General features: G+C 40.6%; 1 protein-coding gene across 5 annotated transcripts in view; it reads left to right on the top strand.

Moving 5' to 3' along the window:
- Sclt1 (sodium channel and clathrin linker 1) overlaps positions 1–21,695 on the top strand; it is a 160,518-nt gene that overhangs the window by 97,990 nt on the left and 40,833 nt on the right. For 3 of the 5 annotated variants that reach the window (XM_074041160.1, XM_074041164.1, XM_074041162.1), the window contains 7 exons: positions 3,082–3,259; positions 4,967–5,071; positions 7,588–7,659; positions 10,267–10,356; positions 11,971–12,116; positions 15,155–15,347; positions 20,445–20,641. In XM_074041160.1, coding sequence (XP_073897261.1) covers positions 3,082–3,259; positions 4,967–5,071; positions 7,588–7,659; positions 10,267–10,356; positions 11,971–12,116; positions 15,155–15,347; positions 20,445–20,641 — 981 coding nt within the window. The remainder of the gene's footprint in view (positions 1–3,081; positions 3,260–4,966; positions 5,072–7,587; positions 7,660–10,266; positions 10,357–11,970; positions 12,117–15,154; positions 15,348–20,444; positions 20,642–21,695) is intronic. The other 2 variants (XM_074041161.1, XM_074041163.1) reach the window with 2 other exon arrangements.

Genomic DNA, 21,695 nt, shown 5'->3' with positions numbered 1-21,695 from the left:
GTATACTTTTTATTTCTTCTTCCTGTCTTATTGCTGTGGCTATGAATTCCAGGACTATGTTGAATAAGAGTAGAGAGAGTAGGCACCCTTGTCTCATTCTTGACTTTAGAGGAAATGGTTTCAGTTATGATGTTGGCTATAGGTTTATCATATATAACCTTTATAATATTGAGGTACATTCTTTCTATTCCTAGTTTCATCAGAGCTTTTATCATGAAAGGATGCTGAATTTTGTTAAAGGCTTTTGCTGCATCTATTGAGATGATCATCTGGTTTTTGTCTTTGTTTTTGTTGATATACTGTATTACATTTAATGACTTGTGTATGTAGAATCATCCCTGGGATGAAACCAACTTGATCATGGTGTATGATCTTTTTGATATTCTGTTGAATTTGGTTTGCCATTATTTTATTGAGGATTTTTGCATCTGTGTTCAATAAGGAAATTGGCCTGTAATTCTTTTTGTTGTGTGCTTGCCCAATTTTGGAATTAGTGTAATGCTGGTTTCACAGAATGAGTTAGGCAGTGTTCCTTCCCTTTCTATTTCATGGAAGAGTTTAAGGAGTGTTGGTATCAGTTCTTCTTTAAATGTCTGATAGAATTCAATGGACCATCTGTCAGGTCCTGGACTTTTCTTTTTTGTGAGACTCTATTGCTGCTTCAGTTTCATTACATGCTATAGATCTGTTTAGGTGGCTAATATACTCTTGGTTCAATTTTGGATGGTTATATGTGTCTAGAAGTTCGTCCATTGCTTCTAGGTTTTCCAGTTTAATTGAATACAGGTTTTCAAAATAGTCCCTGATGATTCCCTGGATTTCCTTGTTATTACCTCCCCTTTTTCATTTCTAATTTTATTAATTTGGGTCTTTTCCCTCTTCATTTTAGTCAGATTCACTAGGAGTTTTTCAATCTTATCTCTTCACAGAACCAGCTTTTTTTTTTTGTTTATTCTTTTTAAGGATTTTTGGGTCTCTACTTCATTGATTTTGGCCCTTACTTTTATTCTGAGGAAATATTTTAAAGTCCAGTCTAAAGTTAGTCTCCTCTGAAAAGAAAATCTTTATATTGACTCTGCTTTAGTGTTATTAAATTCTTTCAATTATGACAAAAATACTAATGTATTTTAATATTTTTAAATCTTGTATTATTATATGAGAAGACATTTGTGATTATGTAATTGTGTTTCAAGTATGAATGTGTCCTCTAACACACTGACAGATTAGAACACCAGTGTGAGGGGTTGCTATTTCTTTAGTTTTTGTTTTGTTTTGTTTGAAAAAGCGTCTCACAATGTACCCCAGGCTGGCCTTGAACTGGCAATCCTACCTTCTATTCTGGGTGCTGGGATTACTTGTGTGTACCACCATGCCCATCTGGAAAGCCATTTTTAATGGTTATCTTAGTTTCATAAAGTCAGACATTTTAAAATGTCAATAAATCATAAGTATTTAGATATAAATATGTATTATTTATGATTCTTTGACATGCCAGATGTTTAGAAAGCATCATTCATTTCCTTCCCTCTTTCACCTCCCTCCACCAGTCTCCAGAACAGACTGCTGACTTACATATACTGTGTTGACTGTGCAGGAGTACATGAGTAAACCTGCTTTAAACTGCCCTTTGTGGTTTTTAGGTTGGTACTCTAAAATAATTCAGGTTAAAAGGAAATCTTCATGTAGGTGACAGTAAAAAGTTACTCTCATTCTAGCCATGGTTGACATTTCTTTTCGCTGATTCTACTCCTCAGCACAATAGAATATGTGAATTTTGTAATTAAAATATGGACCTGATAATAAGTGGAATAGAAGTCTGTGCATTGGAAATTATTGGAAAAATAGGGTTGAATAAAATACGAAGGGCTGTGGAAGAAAGATGAAATGGAATTTAATCTCATAAGTTTTATTACAGAGTCTTTAGTCTGGGCTACATGACAGAATTGTATTTATGAAGATTGATTTGATGGCATCCTAAAGTGACATTGAAAGACCTTGAGACTGAGTGGTACGGTTGCTCCCTCCCTGGGTGGGGCCAGCTGTGTGCTCTCAGGAGTGACGAGGCCAGGTGAAGATGTGCTCTCACCCCTCCTCTTCAGACTGAAGACAACCTCTCCCTCGAGATTCCAAATTCCTTCTGACGTTTAACTTCTGTGCAATCCAGCATTTCACAGAATCAATTGCATTTGTAAGAGAGCTTATCTAGGTATAAGACTAATAAGTCATAGTTTTCTCAAAGATAAAAATATGTTTTTGCAGTGTGACCAAAATAGTTTATTTTTTGTATCAGTTCTGTGCATGGCAGTCTGTGTGTGTGTGTGTGTGTGTGTGTGTGTGTGTGTGTGTGTGTGTAGCTATGAACTGACTTTGTTCATTTTTAATTTTTTTTATCAAGAAAGAATATACAGAGATGATTTAATGTCATACAGAGCCACAGGGATTTCAGTGAAAAATAAGCTTCTTGAGAACAGTGAGATGAAATTGGGATGGAAAGCTGTGTGGTACGTTGCCTGATACGGGGTTTTGAATGAGAAGAGTACAAGAAGATGGTGATTTTAACTTCCATAACCTCCCAAAATTATGTCTTAAAAAGCCTGTGCATCGATGTGTGTATGTTTGTGTGTATAAATACGTAATTACATGAACATGAAAAATATCCAGACTTACATTAGTAAGTTAACATAGCTTACGCAGATAGAAGGTAGGAAAAGGGTCCAAGCAAAAGAGAAGAATATTCTAACGAAAGAAAGAGCATAGAACATGAAGAACTCAGCATCCAGGGTTTGCTTTGCAGTGTTCCCGATGACTTTTGCACAGTGTCACACAGTAGGAAGTGAAACAATGAGAGTCCCAATGTCCAGGCCAATCTCAGCCCCACTGCTCTTCTGTAACCTGAATCAAATGCCCAGCTCTCTGGCTATGAAGGTTGCTCTTTAAAATGGAGATAATAAAACCTACTTTGTAGAACTGCAGCAAGGATCAGATGAGAGATAAAAGCAGTCCTGCCATCGATACTTGGAAACTTGTGTCTCCCGCATTCCCTTTAGAAGTGTTTACCTTTTCACAACATGGTTCTTGTAGATTATGTGTGACAGTCCAAGAAGTCACCCAATTAAGAGAAGACAAAGCTCACCTGGAGAAACAGACCAGAGATCTACAAGCCAAGTGCAGTGCCTCAGAAAATGAGAAATATGAGGCCATCACAAGAGCCAGAGAGAGCATGCAGCTCTTGGAAGAAGCCAACCTGGAGAAGAGTCAGGTAGGAACACCAGCAGCATGTCCATGCAGCGTAAGATGCAGAGGATGCGCCCACACGCCCAGCACTAAGGGACTTGGCTCGCATTCAACAGACAACTCGTAGTATCATAAAATACACAAAATGTTAGTCCTCTCCCAGACCAGTGTTTAAATGTCAGCCTTTCCTAATGTCCCCGTATTTCCGGTGTCCCATCCTTGGTCTCCTGCTTTGTACCTGCTGCAGAGTTACAGTGTAATCTGCGCTTCGCTCTGTGAGTTGCTGCCCTTTTATGTAGAGCTCACTCTATCATTAATTTATTATCAATGTGTATTGAGTACCCAGTATATGCAGAATACTCAACTAGGAAATATGAAGGGTATAAAAGAAATGTTGTTTAGGTTTCTTATTTTTACATGGTAGAGGATTTTCCAAGAGAGCTACTGAAAATAAAATAAGCTATAATTTGATATCTTACAAAGTTAAAAAGAAATAAAGAAGCCAGGCTTGGTGGTACATGCCTATAATCCCAACACTTAGGAGGCTGAGACAGGAAATTAGCCAGTTTGAAGTCAGCCTGTACTACCTAGTGAAACCTTGTCATTAAAAAGAAAAAAAAAAAAAGAGGGCAGTGAAGAGGAAACAAACAGTGGACAGAGAGAAGGCAGCCTGTCCCCAGCTGTCCTCACTCCAGTCCTGAGTCGGCAGGTTCTCACAGAGGCTCATCACTTCCTTGCTGGTGTGTTTCCATCTTCAGGTGCTGTGAGGGGTCTTTTGAACCAACCGTGCAGGGCAGAAGCACCTTGTGCACTGTCCTGCCTTCACGGTTCTGAGTCCATCACCGCTGTTACTTCTCACCATCTTACTTGTTTAAGGTGGAGATTTGGTTTAAAAATATGAGAGCGTGTGATCTGGAGATGGTCAGATCAGAATGCTGGCCTGCTTACTGTGTGCTAATGAAAAAACAGGCCCCATATAGCCCAACTCAGAAGGATGTTTGCATTAGGGATATAAATTTGGAAATTGTCAATGTTTAAATTACATTTAAATCAGAAGATTTGAGCCGAGCCCTGCCTGGCTCAGAGGTTCAGACTGAGGGGTGGAAGGAAAGGCGCACTGCTGCCGAAAGCCAGGAAGGTACAAGGAGGAGAGGAGCATAATCCAGTACCTCGGCGTGCACACCGAAAATTGACTCACCAACAATCACCATGGAGATGGTGGTGGTGGAAATCTGGTTAGAGAAAATTAAGAGATAATGGGAAGAAAAGGTCCACTGGGAAGCAAAGAGATGGAGTGTGATTGACAGCAGACTTAGGATTCCAAGCACGTTTTCAGTGGAGAAGGAAATGGGTAGAGGGGTAAAAGCATATGGGACGGGGTCTGCGTGAGAGGGGCGAGGACTGTGGCAGCTAGCTCTTAAGCCCCAGACAGTACAAAAAGAAGGCCAGGTCTCTCCCAGACATGTCACCTAGTGTGGGGCTGACTTTGCAGGAGACTTGGAAGAGCCAAGACTGTTTCAGAGATGGGTCTCGGGGTTCCACTGTGGAGGTTAGAAGAGCACTGGGGCCAGTGACTGAAATGAAGAAAGAGTGAGGTGAGGAAACCTTCTTCAGTGGCCACGTCCCCATGAGGTGTTTGCGTTAAAGAAAGTAGTGGTGGGTAGGTTTTGAACCGATTATCCTGGCTAACAGTGATGTGTGATCTGTGACGTGAAACGGTTACTCTCTGAAGGTCCTGTTTGAGGAGAAGCAAAAAGACGAGGATAGAGAGAAAATGAGGAAGACGATCGCTCAGCTCTTGCAAGACGCCATCACAAACTCCAGGAACAGCGTAAAGGTTGTTCATTACATGTAAAATTCAAAATTAAGTCCCAACCAAAGAGTGAGTGCTGCTTAAATACTTTACAATGAAGGTAATTGAGGACATATTCATAGAGACTGTATAGGAAATTATTAACGTGATGGTTGAAAACTGACATTCCTTTCCTTTCAAATGAACTCCTGTAGACTGTGGGTGTACTGCATAGTGTTCCACTGGATTTTCTTGCTGATGTTTTTCTGTGAGCAATGTTATTTCTATTCTAAGTTAGCTATAATTTTAAACTGGTTTTTAATAGTGTCACTTAAAAAAATAAAGTTAATGTTTGCTTTCTCCTAAACAACCAAGCAGTGCTGTTTCGGTGTTGTGAGCCGCTCTGTAAGGCCTCTTCCTGGAAAAGCATTTCCTCTTCCTGGAAAAGCATTTCTGTCAAAGACGTCAGTCACAGGGCCTTGTGGCCAAGACGAGATGATGACAGCAGTCTCTGAGGCTATAATGAAGCTGGAAAGTCTAGCACCTCGTATTGTCGCTGTCCCCTTTCTAGTCTAGGTCTGTGTGGACACCTGTACCTACACTATTCACCACAGTAGATGCTTTGTACTTTAGTAGCCTGAGACTATACTGTGACCTGAGTGTGCCGTGAGCTTGCCTTCTCGGTCACAGCTGTGCCAGGACCCTCATGATGCTCACGGCATGAGATCTCCTGGAAGGGCATTTCTCAGGCAGTCCTGTGGTCAGGTGGTGGAGTCCAGACCTAAGCATTGGCCTTTGTACTCCTGATCTTCCATATCCTTCTGCCAGAACCCTGCCCTATTTATGGGATTGAGATTATGCTAACTTTGGGCTATAGCCTAACATTTTTATTGAAGACATGTTTAAGTAGATATTAATGAATTTTAGGTATTTCATCAAAATAGTTTATCAAGGTATTTTTACCTTGGTATTAACTCAGTTGTATTGTCTAATCCTAAAACAAATTCATGTTGATTTTTAAGGTTGATGAAGGTTGTCTTTTGCATTAACCTTTACATGATCACAGAGAGGGTTTTTTGTTGTTATTTTCCGCCTTACCTGGGTTTGAGTTCTCGCTAGGTAAGTGCTCTACCACTTGAACCTCGCCCCAGCCCGCAGTGCAGGTTTGAAGTGTTACGATCTCTGTGTTCATCCTGTACATCTTTGTAAACATGAGTGTTTGTCTACTCATCCTATGTAAGCTGCCCTGCCAAGCATCTTCAGGTTGCTAGCCAGGCTAGCCTGCTCTCTCACTCCCAGTCAGAGCTTTCTGGGTGTCCTGTGGCTTCTGTGCACCCAGCTGTCCCTGCTGTACCAGTACACTGAGGAGGCACATGGCACACTTCCTACGCACTCAGCATGTTGTCCCATGAGTCCGTGCTCTTGCCAGTGAAATAACTGACTACTAAAAGTAGTATATGCTCGTGCAAAAGTATGTAACAGAAAATTAAAATTACAAACCCAGTATCAGAGATAACAATCAGTACTTTTAGCATTTTTCTTTGGATTTTCATTTAACCCTATGTTATTCATGGTACGTGTGAAATGAAGATCAGCCTATGAATAATGCTGATCTTGGGAGGTAGGAGGATAGAGGCCTACGGCGTTCGAGATGGCAAAGAGTAGGTAGCAGCCTTACAATAAACAAAACACATTTATTTATGTTCTGTATTCTCACTCCTGACTGCTCTGTGCCCACCGTGGCTTGTGCTCTGGCATCAGTTGCAAAGTTGCTGGCGTGGCCCGGCCATGCCACCTGCACAGATACAGGTTCACACTGATGCTGCTCTCGCTCACTTCACAAGCGTGCACCAGCATGCTGTGCTGATGGTCTGCAGAGCCTGCAGGACAGGCGCCAGCACTGCAGATTGAGAGTCTCATTCGCCGCTTCAGCTAGACCAAAGGACGTTTGAAAATACGCTTATTTTCATAAATATACATAATTCATGCTAAGTGGGTAATGACTTTAATTATTGTTTTTGAAGGAGCTATTTTTAACTTTTTGTCATTTTTTATTTCTAGTAGCAGTCAAATATTAGTAGAAAGTGCCCATTATAAACAAAAGCTCTTCACTTTGTAGTGTGAAGGACCAAGACCAAAAGTTCAATGACCACTGTGGCAACTGCTCCCTCCTCCTCTGCTCCCAGGGCCTTGAGCTCATGCAGCAAGCACGCCTGCTGAGCTGCATCCCAACCCTTGGGGTTTGTTTTCTGTTTTGTTTTAGTTTGCTTGCTTACATTTTTGCTTTGTTTTGCTTATTCGAGACAGGGTCTCATGATGTAGCCCAGGCTGGCCTCTAACTCAGAGTCTTCTTCCTTCTGCCTCCCAAATATTGGAATTACAGGCATGAACACCATACCCAGCTCATGACAAATTCTTGGGTCTTTAATACATTGTATGTTTATTTTATCTTTTATACCCTAAAAGTTACACTTGTTAATAAAAATTATTATCCTAAATTTTTATCAAATATTAATCTTTTTATTCTTTACCTAAATAATGTTTGGCATTTTAATTTACAGGCTGAAAGCACAAAAATACACTATGAGGCACAGATTTCTCAATTAACGGAGGAGCTCTCAGCCCTTCAAATGGTATGTGAGAAGAGTACACTGATGACCCCAAGTATTGCTCATCTTAAAGGCAAAAATAAGTGCTACTGGCCATTCCTTCATTCAGAGTGCCAGTGTCACTTTTGGTTTCTTTAATGTCATTTACTTTAACAATATGGGAACATAGTATAAAATTACCCAGAGGCAGCATGGCTCCTGAGTCATGTGAAGTTCTTGGTTGTGCAGTTTTCTTCCTGTTGTTTTACTCATTCTCCTTCATGAGCTGAAGAAGAAAAATGACAGTGTCCTTACCACAGTCCAAGTCATTTCACCCACCCTGTAATGGACTAGGAGCTCTGAGGGCAAGAACACTTGTCCTATTTTCCCAAAGGACTGAGGGCTGGCCAAGACTCGTTAGCTTTATAACAACCAAATCTATATTAAACTCACTTTATAATAAAATGGTTTGACAGGTTTACTTTACTGGAAAAGGCATTTCTTACATCTTATACTAAATGAAATTCCATTTCATAGGTAAGTGGTTTTACTAAAGATGTGAAGTATTATCTGATACCATGTTCATTCTGGGGAAAACTGTACTGTCTAATTGAAAAGTGTTTGAAGTATTATTAAATATGTTAGAAAATCTGTTTGAAAAAAGGCATTTTTCATTTACTTTAAAATCAGATTTTCTCAGAAAGTCTATGCTGCAGTATTAGACACAGTACCTACTGCCTGCTCTAGTTCTCTTATTCAGTAGCAGTTGTATAATCTTTACCAGAAAGACTCAGTCTGAGAGGAACTGAAACAGATTCCAGCTCAGCAAATATCACGTTGTGCTTGAGGTGCAAGGAGGGTTGTGTGGTAGGTTTAGGGGAGGCCAGAGGCCACGTGTCCTTAGGCGATGTGCAGGTTGTGTCATAGGCCAAGGGGAGGCCATGGGCTGTGTGTTCCTACATACATATCTTTCTTTGGAGACCAATACATGCCTAACAGCCTTTCTTCACTCCTGCGTGGTGGGCTTCTCTCAAGAATGACTCAATCTGTCATGGGGCAGATTGCTTTTAACTATAGCAAATGGGGAAAAAGATTAATTCTAAAATGCCCAAATATATAAAAGTAAATTAAATATTTGTTATGACCTTTTCTTACATTTGTGGATTTTTGAAAGTTTACTTTTGAGTTTCCAAATAACACAGTTGTAGACTGTCATTTACGATTGATTTCAGCTTTGGTTACATAGTGGCCCAGAATTGTGGCCCCTATGACATTGCTGTTGAGACTTTGCTGAGACTTCCTTGTGGTGTATGATTTTAGACATATTCTATGAATGCTTGGGAGAAAATATATCATTTTATCATATTTTCCCTGGGGATAGATGTATCAATGGCAAATATGTCTTGAAACCTTTTAATAATAATTTTAATACTCACTTTGGTATTGCAATGCACTTTAATAAGATTAGCATGATAATCCTCTGTAAGTCTCACCTTTTCTGCTCATTTTACCTCTGCTACCCCAGATTAACCAAATGCTATTTCAAGCCCGGTTGTTTGTTGTGAAATATGGTAGGTGAGGCATAGGAATCCATGATACTTATCACAGGTCTGTCTTTGTGTGCTACTTGCTGGACCAGAAGTGTCACAGTATGTTCAAAGTCACAGGGAGGAGTTATGAACACAGGAGAAACCCCACATCTGCACCATGACCACCTGTTCGTAGAGAAGCAGCTTAGTGTCCACGTGAGCCTCGTGGGGCATAAACCACTCAAGTCTCTTGTTCACTACAGGTTCCGTCTCAGCACCATGCGTGACGGTGAAAGTTTTCATCTGACTTGTGACTCGGGGTTAGAGGTCTTGATGATGACACAAGACTGTTGAGCTGGAGTTCTAGTTTAGAAGCACTCTTTCAGAGTTTGGAACACTGCCTGTACTCTTCTAGCATATGAGAATGCAAGTGGAAGGTCATTCCCCGAGCTCTGTCCGAAAGCAGGCTCATCCAAGGCATGACCATGATGCTCATTTCCAAGATGGATAAACATGTAAAAACAAATAACTGTCAGCAGCCAGTGTTTGGATATTTTTTTTCTTTTTTGGTTTTAGTCTCACTAGCAAAAAAAAAAAAAAAGCATCGAATGATGTGCTTATTAAATTTACTGATTAGGACCTTTTCAGCATAAAATTTTCCAAGTGTAAGTGTTTTGTGCTCATTCTAATAAAATGTTTTTAGTATCTCTATGGCTGTTTGAATGTTTTAACCGTTTTATAACAATTTAGAACGGTTATAAAAAAATATTAACCGTTTTAGAATTTATACACCTGTGCACTCTTGAAGCCACAGGCTATATTGTGCCACTATCCATGTTCCCATTTAAAATATTTAATAAAGGCAGATAGAAGGAAAAGCTACAGCATGAGAAGAGGCTTGTTTACTTTTTCTGCCTTGAATCCCCACCCCCACCCCACCATTCTCTCCTGCTCATAGCTCTTTGAATATTGAGTTTTGTTTTTCTTTTAATCACTATGGCCGTATTTTGTTGACAAGGTAACATATTCCTGTTTTGGACAAATCGCTTTACTTTTCACTTTCACTGCTTTTCTTAAGGTTTTACAAATATATTTAAATATATTTAATTACTTTAATTTATAGGAATGTGATGAGAAACAAGAACAAATTGAACGAGTCATTAGGGGAAAGAAAGCTGTGGAAGAAGAACTAGAAAAGGTAAAAAGAAAGGAGGTGAGGCTCCTCACCATGGCCTTCCCCACCTTCCTCACACCTGTGGGCACCCTTGCCTTTAGAAGTATCTCCAGGTGGGCAGGTGAGCAGGCTCACCTTCCGAGAAATGGCTCACTCTGCAGTTACATACTGGTGTTGCCTATGTGCATTGCTTTCTAAGGGTGGCCATAGGACTTAAAGTACTTAAAGGTGTAAATTTTGGCTTTGTTCCTTGACTAAACCTCATCCCAGTAATAAATTTCACTCTGTCTTTTATTTTTTAATTTTATGTCAGCTCTTACTGGGTTAGGCCATCTTTAAACATAGTCAGATCATTGCTATGATTTTTACCTTTTAAAAATATAATTAGGAAAAATACTTACCCAGTGATATTTGAAAAATCTCTTGGGAGAACTCTTTCTATTAGCAGTTAATACCCACTTTTTTAAAGGCTGTGGGCGCAGGTGGGAGACCAGTCCTACGCGCTCCAATGCAGTTTGAGTGAGAGTCTCAGAGGAGGCTGAGGAAATTGCCCAGTGATGAAAACAGGAAATGATGAGTCATGGTGTAAGAATCAAAACTCTTGACAACATCAGCCAGTAAAGCAGTAAGTCATCTGCAAAGCAGAGTGTGTATGGTGAGCAGCCCCGGCTGTTCCAGGCAGCCCTTGGTGGCTGCCGCTCTCCTGCAAATTGCTTTACTTCTCATTTTCCCTGCAAGGCAGGTCCTTCTGCATCACCCTTCATCCAGTGTAGATTGCCACCGCCACACAGCAGGGTTTGGCCTGATTTTTTTTTTCCTCTTTTTTTCTCCTGGTGCTGAGGATATAAACCCAGGGCCTTGTGTATACTAGGCAAGCACTTACCCACAGACCCGCTGTAGCCTGTGGGATGAAGTTGTGACATTCATGGTGTAGGGTAAGGAAGAGGCTGTGTTGGGGAAAAGTGAAACTCACAAGGCCAGTGGCCACAGGCAAAGAGAAAAGCAGCACCCTGTCCTCTGACGCCCCACAGACCAGTGTGCCACACTCACAGCACTGCTGGCCGACCGCAGCGGTACGTTCCAGCAGGGGACCTGTGACGGGCCACTGCTCCCCCTTCTTGTGGAGCAGGACCGACACAGTAGTCTTGTCAGTGGGCACCACACAGGTTGATAACCAGGTAGTCCGTGTGTGTAGAGAATGTCTGAAAAGGTGAGCTGCCCTGCCTCTGGAAACCTGGGGTCCCTTGGGGTGTTTGCACCACTTGCCGTGAGAGGGGCTGAGCTGGGTGCCAGGTGCCGCTGCTGGGGAAGAGGCACTCCCATTCCAGCTGGACCATATCCAGGCAGTCAGGGCACTCGCTGTGCTCACTGCACTGCAGTAGAGACTGTTGAATAGTGCAAAAGAGTCATCCTGAAGGATGCTTATCAGAGTCACCTGTGATTCTCTCAGTTCACTTTCGAAGCATTTTTAAGTATCAGCTGCTTTACAAAAATTTACAGCCTTATCAGTCTTAAGCATCTTATTTTGTAATTAACCATGGATGTGTTTTAATATGTCACCACAGAGACCGATGTCCTTTTGTTTCTAAAATGTATAATTTACTGGGACAGTTTCCTCCCACAAGGTCCCTTACATGTGAGTGTCTTCCTCAGGTTCTCCGTGAGAGCAGAGGGACTGACAGTGACTACAGAAAGCTGGAGGAGATGCACCACAGGTGTCTGGCCGCAGAGCGCTTAAAGGACGACCTTCAGCTAAGCCTTAAGAGGGCAGAAAACAGGATAAAACAACTGGAAGTTAAGTAAGTTTTCTATGGATTTGCTGTGGTACCACCTTCAGCATTGACGAGTTTTGATGGATCCTGTCTATTTTTATGAGGCCCCTAACTTACGTTGAAGGGAACAGTATAACTTTGCATGGTTATTTCTAAAAGCTAATTTCTTCAGGAAGAAAAGATTTACTAGGATACCGTTTTATTTTAAATTTATCCTTTCTGGTTAGATTTTTTTCATACTATGTAGCAATTATTGTAGCAGACTAATAATTACTGCTTTTATTTTGGCGTATTTCTTATGACACTGAACCATTGTGTTACTTATTACATTGTCTATAAAAGTGATTAGCTTGTCACATTCGGCATTTCCATTCTGAATTTTTTTAACTTTCCCTACCAGAATGTTACTTACTACAGCAAAAATAAGTTACTTATTTGGATTGCCTGAAGTCTCAATCTCTGTATATTTTTTAAAAACATTTTAATTGAACATAATTTTATTTAAAATATATACTAATACCTAAGTTGGCTCATTTTTTTTTTTAAAAGGAGATCCTGGAAACTGTTTGATAAGTACACGTGTACTTTTTAGTCATCTGTTGAGAGAGTCACGTGTGGTTACTTCTAAAGCAAGCAGGCAGGAGGAACTGTTTATTCCAGTAGGGATTCTCTGTGCATGTTAAGCCAAGAGTCACGCAGGAAAGCTTCTCCCAGTGCCATGGTTCTTCTGGCATCTCTCTTCAGGGTGAATTCTCACACGTTCCCTGACGGGCGCAGGCACAGGAAATGTCTTCCATGCCTCATTTATCAAGTCTCTCTCCAGGGGAAGCTGCCGTGTTTCTTACTATCCAGAGAAATCGGAAAGCTTTCCCACGTGGCTTAGAGTCATGAGGTTTCTTTCTAGGTGTGTGTTTATGCCTTTCCTCAGAGATGAGAGGGAATGCACACTTTCCACAGTTCCTGTATTTACAAGGTTTTACTCCACTCTATATTCAATCATGAATTTTAATCTGTAAAGGACAAATAAAGGCTTTTTCCAATTTTGGGCATTAATGTGGCTTTTCTCTCCTGTGGATTTTTGCTTCTTTTCTAAGGGAAGAATAACAATTTAAGACTGTTCCACCTCCTTACAGTAATAGGGTGTCACTCCAGGGGATTCCCACTTCTGAAAGCTAAATGACAGTTGGAGGCAGGTCCACATTTCCTAAATCCATGACTTTTCTCCCATGTGAGTTTGCACATAAATATTAAGATTTGAGAGCCAATTGTAACTTTTCTGTCTTCCTTACCTGTGTCTGCTGTGAGCTTATTAGGGTGTGTGGGGGTGCAAGTATATCAAGTGAGCACACACACTACACACAGTGTGAAACCAGGCAGAGTTTTAAAGACTTCCCCATACTGCTGGTTCCACACACTTTTTCCCTGTGTGAAGCCTTAATGTGGAGTAGAGAGGTGAGTGTCTGAAGCTCCCCTTTTCGCTTTCATCCACAACCTTCGCACATACATGCACGCACTCGTGACTCTCCTGGTCAGCATGTTCCCCAGCACTGAGTCGTGAGCCAGGTCTGAGGAGCACCAAGGAAGCTTGCCCATGTGCTTATGTATAGCAGCAGGCTTCTCTCCAGGACAAGGTTTTGATGTTCCACAAAGGATGAGGACCAGCCAGTTTCCTTCACGTCTGCGGGCTCTTCTGAGTGTGTATTTTTTTGCTTTGTTAAGGAGCAAAAGATGGGAGTTCCTGAGGGCTTGCAGACATGCTCCACAAGCAGTGAGTGCTTTCCCACACACTCCACACTGAGTATCCATGGCACTCTGCGAGGGGCTTGATAACCTGCCTGATAACCCCTGACTAGCGCACTTCATTTAGAGGATCTCTCTTGAACACTTGTGGCTTTGGGATGCTGGGACTGCATCGGTTTCTACCTTTTGCTTCCAGTCATTCACTGACATGCGGGGAATTCTGTGAAGAAGCACGTGATATATGCTGTTTCTAGTCGGAGCGTCTTTCTGCTACTAGCAACCATGTGATCCTTGCCTAGATGCAGCATTTCATTAGGATCCTTACTAGCGAAGATTTAGACTAGAAAAAAGAGCTGTAGCTCTTACGAGAATGACAGACTTAATACAGTCAGAACAGAAGGGTGGGAGGAGCTGAGGAAGCAGAGATCTAGCTGTCAGAGAAATTCACCAACTGTGTCTACCTGAAGATTGACAGATACGGCAGGTCGGCCTGCTGAAGCAGGGCCACAAAGGCATGGTGCATAACTGCCTCCATGTGAGTGTTATTTATATATTTTAAGAACCTCTCTCTTGTAAGGTTCTTTTGGCCACTGTTTCTGCAGCCATCACAGCATCAGTGCATGTCCATGCTCCCTGACTCACCCTGTGACCAGAGAATGTTCATTTGATTATCTGCATTGGGAGATGGTGATTTTAGAAATCAGGAGTGAAGATTGGCAGTGAGTTTATTACTTGAGGCACATAGTGACGCCTCCATGCTTAGATCTAGGTTGTCTGCCCGATAACCCCTGACTGACTTCAAGAAACAACCTAGTAACCTATGGTAAGACCAGAGGTTATGGAACTAGAGTTTAAAAAACATTTCTAAGACACGTAGGAGGAGAATATGAACTTGGACCGGAACGCAGTCTCCATGTTGTTTTCCAGTGGAGTTTAGTATTTTGATTAGTACCTATTTCATTTGCAAAGCAGGTGTTCTACCATTTGAGCCACATCTCCAGTCCATTTTGCTCTGGTTATTTTAGAAATGAGATCTTGTGAACTGTTTGCCTGGGCTTGTCTTGAATTGTGATCTTCTTGATCTCTGCCTCCTGAGTAGCTGGGATTACAGGCGTGAGCTTTTTCTTACCATTGACTTTAGTTTGTGCTCTTGAAAAGTCCTTACAATGATTCTTGATGTTATTAAGTATTTAGAGAAACTTTATGTTGCTTCTCTAGATGACTTACAGCTATAGTTTGGTTTATCTGTTCTTAGTTAAGATTTTTAAGTTAAGTGGATTGTTACCTTGTTTAAGGATTCTTTTTGTTTTGTTTTTTGAAATGAGTTCCTCAGAAGAGATAGCGCGCTCCCATGAAATAATCCAGAAACTTCAAAGTGTGTTGGAGTCTGAGAGAGAGAACTGTGGTGCTGTCAGTGAGCAAAGGCTCAGACTCCAGCAGGAAAATGAACAGTTGCAGAAGGAGACTGAAGACTTAAGGAAAGTTGCTCTGGAAGCTCAAAGACAAGCCAAGTTAAAGGTACTGTCAAGACCAAACTGTGTAGACCATACCTAGTAAGACCTGGTAAACACTTTTAAGGCCTTTTCTTTTCTTACCCTAAGTCAGATAGCACTGAGCCATGATTCAAGTGTTAACCAGTCACCTCAGTATCAAGGATTTGGTGAGCACACTTGAACGTAGCTACCTTCTCTATCTGCACACACACAATCCTTTTCCAGCCCTGAAGCTGGACACTCCTGCCAAAGCCATCTGAGCAGCACTAGCAAAGCTGCAGATGAAATAATTCTTCAGACTGCCTTCCCCTGTCCTTCTGTTACATCTGCTTAAAGCTTGAACTCCTTAAAACTCACTGTAAAAGGGTGGAACAGCAGTGTGCCAGCAAGAAGAAGGCAGGGCAAGCACTGCATCTGAAGAAAACCCCGCCTGCCTCCTTTCTCCCCCTTCCTTCTCCACTGCTGCTATTACCAGGAGCATGCTATCCTGTTTAAGATGCTTTCAGGACCATGAGCCTTCCCTGTCCCCTGCTCCCTTACCTTTCTCCATTCCCCAGGGCTTTTGTAAAAAGTAGAACTGACCCCAACGTCACATCGGGGTAAAGTGGCACTGGTAGTGTTTTACCTTGTTTTTCACTGTTGCAAGGACTGCTAAGAAGTCACATTCCAACCTGATTCATATCAACATATACTTATCAAACACTTCCCCTTGCAAGTCTCCAGCACCATGGGGATTTATAAAAATAGGAAGCCTAAAATGAAAAGAGAGAGAGGTTTGTACTGTACAATTTACATTGTGGAAAATCTGAAAGACTTGGTCTAAAGCTGTGGTAATTAAGACTGTGTTACCAACATGAGAAGACTCAGGTTGATGAAGAGCACAAAATAAGAGTCCAGAAACAAACAGCAAAAGTACCACTGCAGTTCACTAGGGGAGAGGCCTCACAGCTGAGGATACTGGGTCAGTGAGACCGTACTTAAATCTTGACTCCTGCTGTCACATCAGATACACACATTAAATGTGGAACATAAAACATGGCATCTCTAGGAGAAAATCTTCATGTCTTGGTGGAGGGAAAGATTTCTTAAACATAACACAAAAGGCACTAATTGCAACAAAAGTTAAAATAAATTGGATTTCATTAAAGAGGGGTTTTTTTTCTCACCAAAGATACCATTAAACCAGGCATGGTAGTGTACACCTATAATCCCAGCACTTGGAAGGCTGAAGTAGAATTGTGAGTTTGAGGCTAGCCTGGGCTACATAGGAGTTCAAGGCCAGCCTGTGCTACTTAACAAGACGCTGTCTCAAAAAAAACAGACGCCATCAAAGTGAAAAATGAGGAAGCATATTTGAAATACATACAATAAAAAAAAAGACTGTATAAACTCTTACCAATTAATAAAAATATTATTAATAAGGAAACAATAATAACAATAAGGAAAAGCGGAAATCCCATCTCCAAAATTGCAAAAGACGTAAGCAAGCATTTCATAAAAGAAAATCCTTGCAAATATGTTCAACTTCACTATTTTTGAGGGAAATATAAGTTAAAACTGCAAGGAGGTGAAACTGACCTAGCAGAACAGCTGAAATTTATGAGAGTGACACTATCAAGTGATTGGAGTGTCCTAGGATCCTGGGAGGTGTGAGTGAGAGTGGTGTCTTCTACAGAGATGCACACGCAGCCGTGGCAAAGAGTCCTGCCCGTACCTCAGCAAGTGTGAGAGCTTGTGTCACAGGCCATGCGTGTCGGCCCTACAGGCTAGATGTCCATCAACATGAGACACTCATGTGGATTAATGCAGCAATGAAAACTAACAAGCTGAGTTCATGAGCCTCAGTGGATGAGTTTCATAAGAGCGGACACGAGAGAGCTCACGTTCTGTTATTCGTGACCTGAAAGTGAAGAAGACCACAGGGTCAGAGAGTGTGGTTGCCTGCTGGAAAGGGTACATGACAAAGCCTCAAAGATGTCCCAACCCAGGTGGTGACTTGGTTATGTTGGTGTATGGGTAAAAGAAGGGATTGTGACCTTAAAAATTAGATACTTTATTGTAAGAGAAAGAAAGTGGATCAGAAAAGATGTCAAACATCGCGGCTTTGAGTTTGATAGTTTGACGATGTGGAAGCTGGGCACTGGGCACGCAGGAATTCAGTGTAATGTGTTTTGTGGCGTTTGAAAGTTCCCATACTGAAACATTTCTGTAACTTCTTTAAAAGCCAGCACTCTTCATGACATTCATAGCATAAATTTTGTGTGTAAGACATGAGAAGGAAATGTGGATGGAAGCTTAACTGATAAATGAGGAACTTTGTAAGAAAACAAACAATGGAAGCTATTGCAGATGACAATACTGATGGATACAATATTTTAAACTATTTTTAAGTGTTTAGAACAAAATGTAAATACAACAAAAGACTAAGATCGCTCATATATTAGGAGCTCTTAAAAATAACAAAGAAAAAGTTTTATAACCCAATGAAAAGTATGAAACATCTACAGAATCCACAAATGAAGAAAAATCATCAAACAGTTTAAGCTCACCGCTAATTGCTAAGCTATCTTCATGGGGATGTGCAATGGAAAGTATAAATGGCACGTCTCTTGAGTCTAAAATTCATAAGAAATAATCAAAAGATTTCATAATTAAGTTCATTGCAGCCTTATTTTTAATTGTAAATTAGAAACAGCCTTGCATTTATGTTGCTGTAACACAGTAATGGCTTATATGCTGGAATTGTTATTTAAGAATTCACAAATAAAACAATTATGTGGAAGTTAGAAGTAGTTATCCCTGAGATGTAGGACCTTATATTTGTCAATTTAACATTTGCTATTTCCCATAACTTTACAGTATACACAAGGTTTTTATAAGGGGGGGCAGAGTAACACCAATGGATTACCCCATCTTTAACATATCAGAGTAGGAGCTGATGGCTTAGAAAGCAAAATGATGGTAAAGCGCTCATCTGCCCACACATCTGACTCAGTGTGAGTACCTCACCTGACCAGATAGCTAGCATGCGGTTTTGTGCAGCGCAGCTCTCAGAGACACTGCTGCTGTGATGTCACAGAAACCTAGTGCCACTTGCTGCTTTTCTCTCCCCCGGAAAAGAGTGTGGTCTTCAGATCAGCTGACAGTGGCCAAGAAGACAATAGTGAGACTATGGTTGGCTGCAGACGTGGATGTTGTTTTCACTTGATCTTGAAACCACTTCACTCTTCAGCCCTGGTTTTCTCCTTTTCTACTTCCTTTCTTCCTGCCAAGCTTTCCATTTCTCTGTGGTCTAAATATCCCTGTTAAGTGTCTCAAATTAAGAAATGCACTAGTTTTTAGTAATCCTGGTCTCTATTTCTGTGGGTATTTCTCTGCAGAGGTAAGCCACAAAGTAATAAGGTAGAGAAGCCATTAAATTCTTTTTTCCTACCCATCATTCTGAATTTTATCATACAAAGGTTTTTTTGTAATAGAAGATCCAGTAGTTGTGGCCGTTAGTCTTCCAACATCACCACCGACATCTCAGTTTAGCAATTGGAACTGCACTGGTTAAGACTGATCTGAACACCAGAAGGCTTTAGTCATTCAGTCTGCAAATGGACTTTGATGCTTCAGGCGCTGAGGGCAATGGAAAGTAGAGGGTACCAAGTGAGCATGGGACAGACGGGCCTGATTTACTCTAGACAGACAGTAGGGAGATTTTCCTTGTAGAAGCAGTAATTGAGCTGAGTTCTAACAAATGAGTAGAAAGAAGGACGATGAGTAGAAGGGATTATTATTCCAGGCAGAAGGACCCATGTGTGAAGGCAACCCCCAAGGGAGAAGGCAGCATGGTGGGGACAAGGAAGGGAAACGAGCAGTGGGCCAGCACCACCCCAGGGAGACTGAGGTAGGGTTCAAATCTAACCCACAGTAGTGCCTTGAAGATTGTTAGACAGCAGCAGGGACAGGGGCCTCAGGAACCTTGCAGAGCAGTATAGACCACAAATCAACATGCGCACAGTGCTCTGTATTGGTCAAGTCTTCAGCTTTATTTGCATGCTCCCTGAAGGATGTTTTAAGAGTTTTAGGAACTTTGTTGCATTTGTCAGGGGTGGTCAGGACAGGACTTCCAGTTTTCCCCCATGAGCCATGGATTTTGTTATTGCATTTTGTTTGATGTGACTTGAATAGATAAAGTTGAGTCTCAGTCGTTCTACTTTGAGTTTGAGAGTTGCCGTATTTAATGAGTTACTAGAATCCAACCCAGCTTCAGCCCTTTTTAAAGCCCATTACCTTAAAATACCATAAGATAGGTGTTCGTCACAGTATTTCTTTAGGGCAGCAAGACACAGATAGCCCAAGAGTCACCAAAGATTCAGGCCCCCTCATGGCCATAACCCACCAGGGTTTTTCTTCCCAGCCACAGAACACAGAAAATTATTCCAGTAACTGTTTTCTCAATCATAGCTCCATTCTGGATATGTAAAAGAAAAGGCAGTTTTTATATACAAGTCACTGGAATGTAAGTCTCTCCTTCAACCACTGAGAAAGCATTTACTTTTATGTTCCTTCTACATGAAGTTGTTTTAATACAATAACATAAATTCTTAGAAATATAATTAAGATGTTTCTGTATGAGATTCTGAAAATCATTTTTTTTTCCTGAAAATATGTGCATTGTTTATTAATACTGCAACTGAAATGATAAAGGAATTCCTATAATTTTCTTTTTCTTTACAAAGCACAAATTAACATATAAACAGAAAATGGCCAGAATAAAACCTAACTCTCAGTTACTAAAAAGAGGAATAATTTTCTGTGGCTTTGGAGTTCAAAAGTAAGAATAGATGAGAGAAGTTTTAGCCTATATAGTACATTTTTTCTCTACTGACATTTTAAGCTGTTTGGGAAAGTATTGCAAAATAAATATAATCCCCATAATTCTAGTTTTACTGAACTTACAGAGTAAGTATTTGTGGTGAAGATAAATTCTGAACCTAATTCCTTTTGCAGATTTCTCATCCAAATGTCTCCAACTCTCAGGCAGCATAATGAAGTTTTCCCTGTGTGTAGAGTATTGGTCAGCACAGCTCCTAGAATAGTGGGGGAAAGTTACTGTGTTCATTTTATTCTTTAGATCAGTACAATGGAACATGAATTTTCAATAAAGGAACGTGGCTTTGAAGTTCAATTGAGAGAAATGGAAGACAGTAATCGAAACTCTACCATGGAGCTGAGGCACCTCTTAGCGACTCAACAGAAGGCAGCCAGTAGGTGGAAAGAAGAAAGAAAAAAGCTGACTGAGAGTACAGAAATTAGAATCAGCAATCTGAAGTAAGTCCACTGTCAGTGACTGTTCATCAGCTGTTAATGCTAACTAAGGTTTCATGGATACTCCATAAACTGTAAATGCATGCCAGCTTACAGCATTAATGCTGTTTGAATATTGGTGTAGCATAAGTAAGTAGTCTGTATAGGCCCTGGGCTCAGTCCCCACTACCACAAAACTATAGACATGGAGAAAGTGACAAGTCTGTTGTTACCACTCTGCTCATCTTTGTACTATAAGTCCAAATCAGTATACTGTGACAAGAAACAATAAGAAAAGGTTGACTAATAAAAAAGAAAGGAGTCATTCTGAACAGACAGTTTGACCAGGTATGGTAGCACACACAATCAAAGCAGGAGGTGAGGCCAACTTGGGCTGCACAGTGACATCTGTCTCCAAAAAATTAAAAGAAAAGCAGATAACATCCAGAATAATTGATAGAAAATTATTAGGTGACCATACAAAAATCATTTGTACACTTACATACCTGCAACAAACATTTCAAAAATAAAACCTTTAAAATAGTGAAATTTGCAGTTACACTAAAAACATCAAAAACCTAGGAATAAATCTAACAAAAGAGACGTTAGATTTCTGTGTGATAAATAGAGGCAGAGAGTATGTTAATTGAACAGATATTCAATAGTACAGTTGTCTATCGCCTGCCAATCCTCTGTAGATTCAGTGTGTTCCCAATCTGAATCCTAGCTCATGGAGGAACAGTCAAAGATACATTAAGTGAGAAAATAACTCATATAACTATGTATGACACTCTCCTCTTTATCTAAGTGAGGAGTACTGTATGCATGTATTTTATATGTATGTGTCTACAGATTTGTTAGGTATACACATTTACACATGCACCCATATTTCTGTTTTTAAAAATGGAGAGGTGAGCCAAAAATAATTAAAATGGTAATCTATGACAGGAGACGGGCAGGATGAGAGTTACACTTCTTTGAAGGAGGCTTAGATTTATAGGTTTGGTTTTTGAATTATATAACTGTGATTATTTTTCACATTAAATCAAAATTTTTAAAATCCTACCTAAAAATTGAA

The sequence above is a fragment of the Castor canadensis genome, chromosome 9 (genome assembly GCF_047511655.1).
Source record: "Castor canadensis chromosome 9, mCasCan1.hap1v2, whole genome shotgun sequence".
Taxonomy (NCBI): Eukaryota; Metazoa; Chordata; class Mammalia; order Rodentia; family Castoridae; genus Castor; species Castor canadensis.
This window is presented reverse-complemented; position numbering and strand designations above follow the sequence as displayed.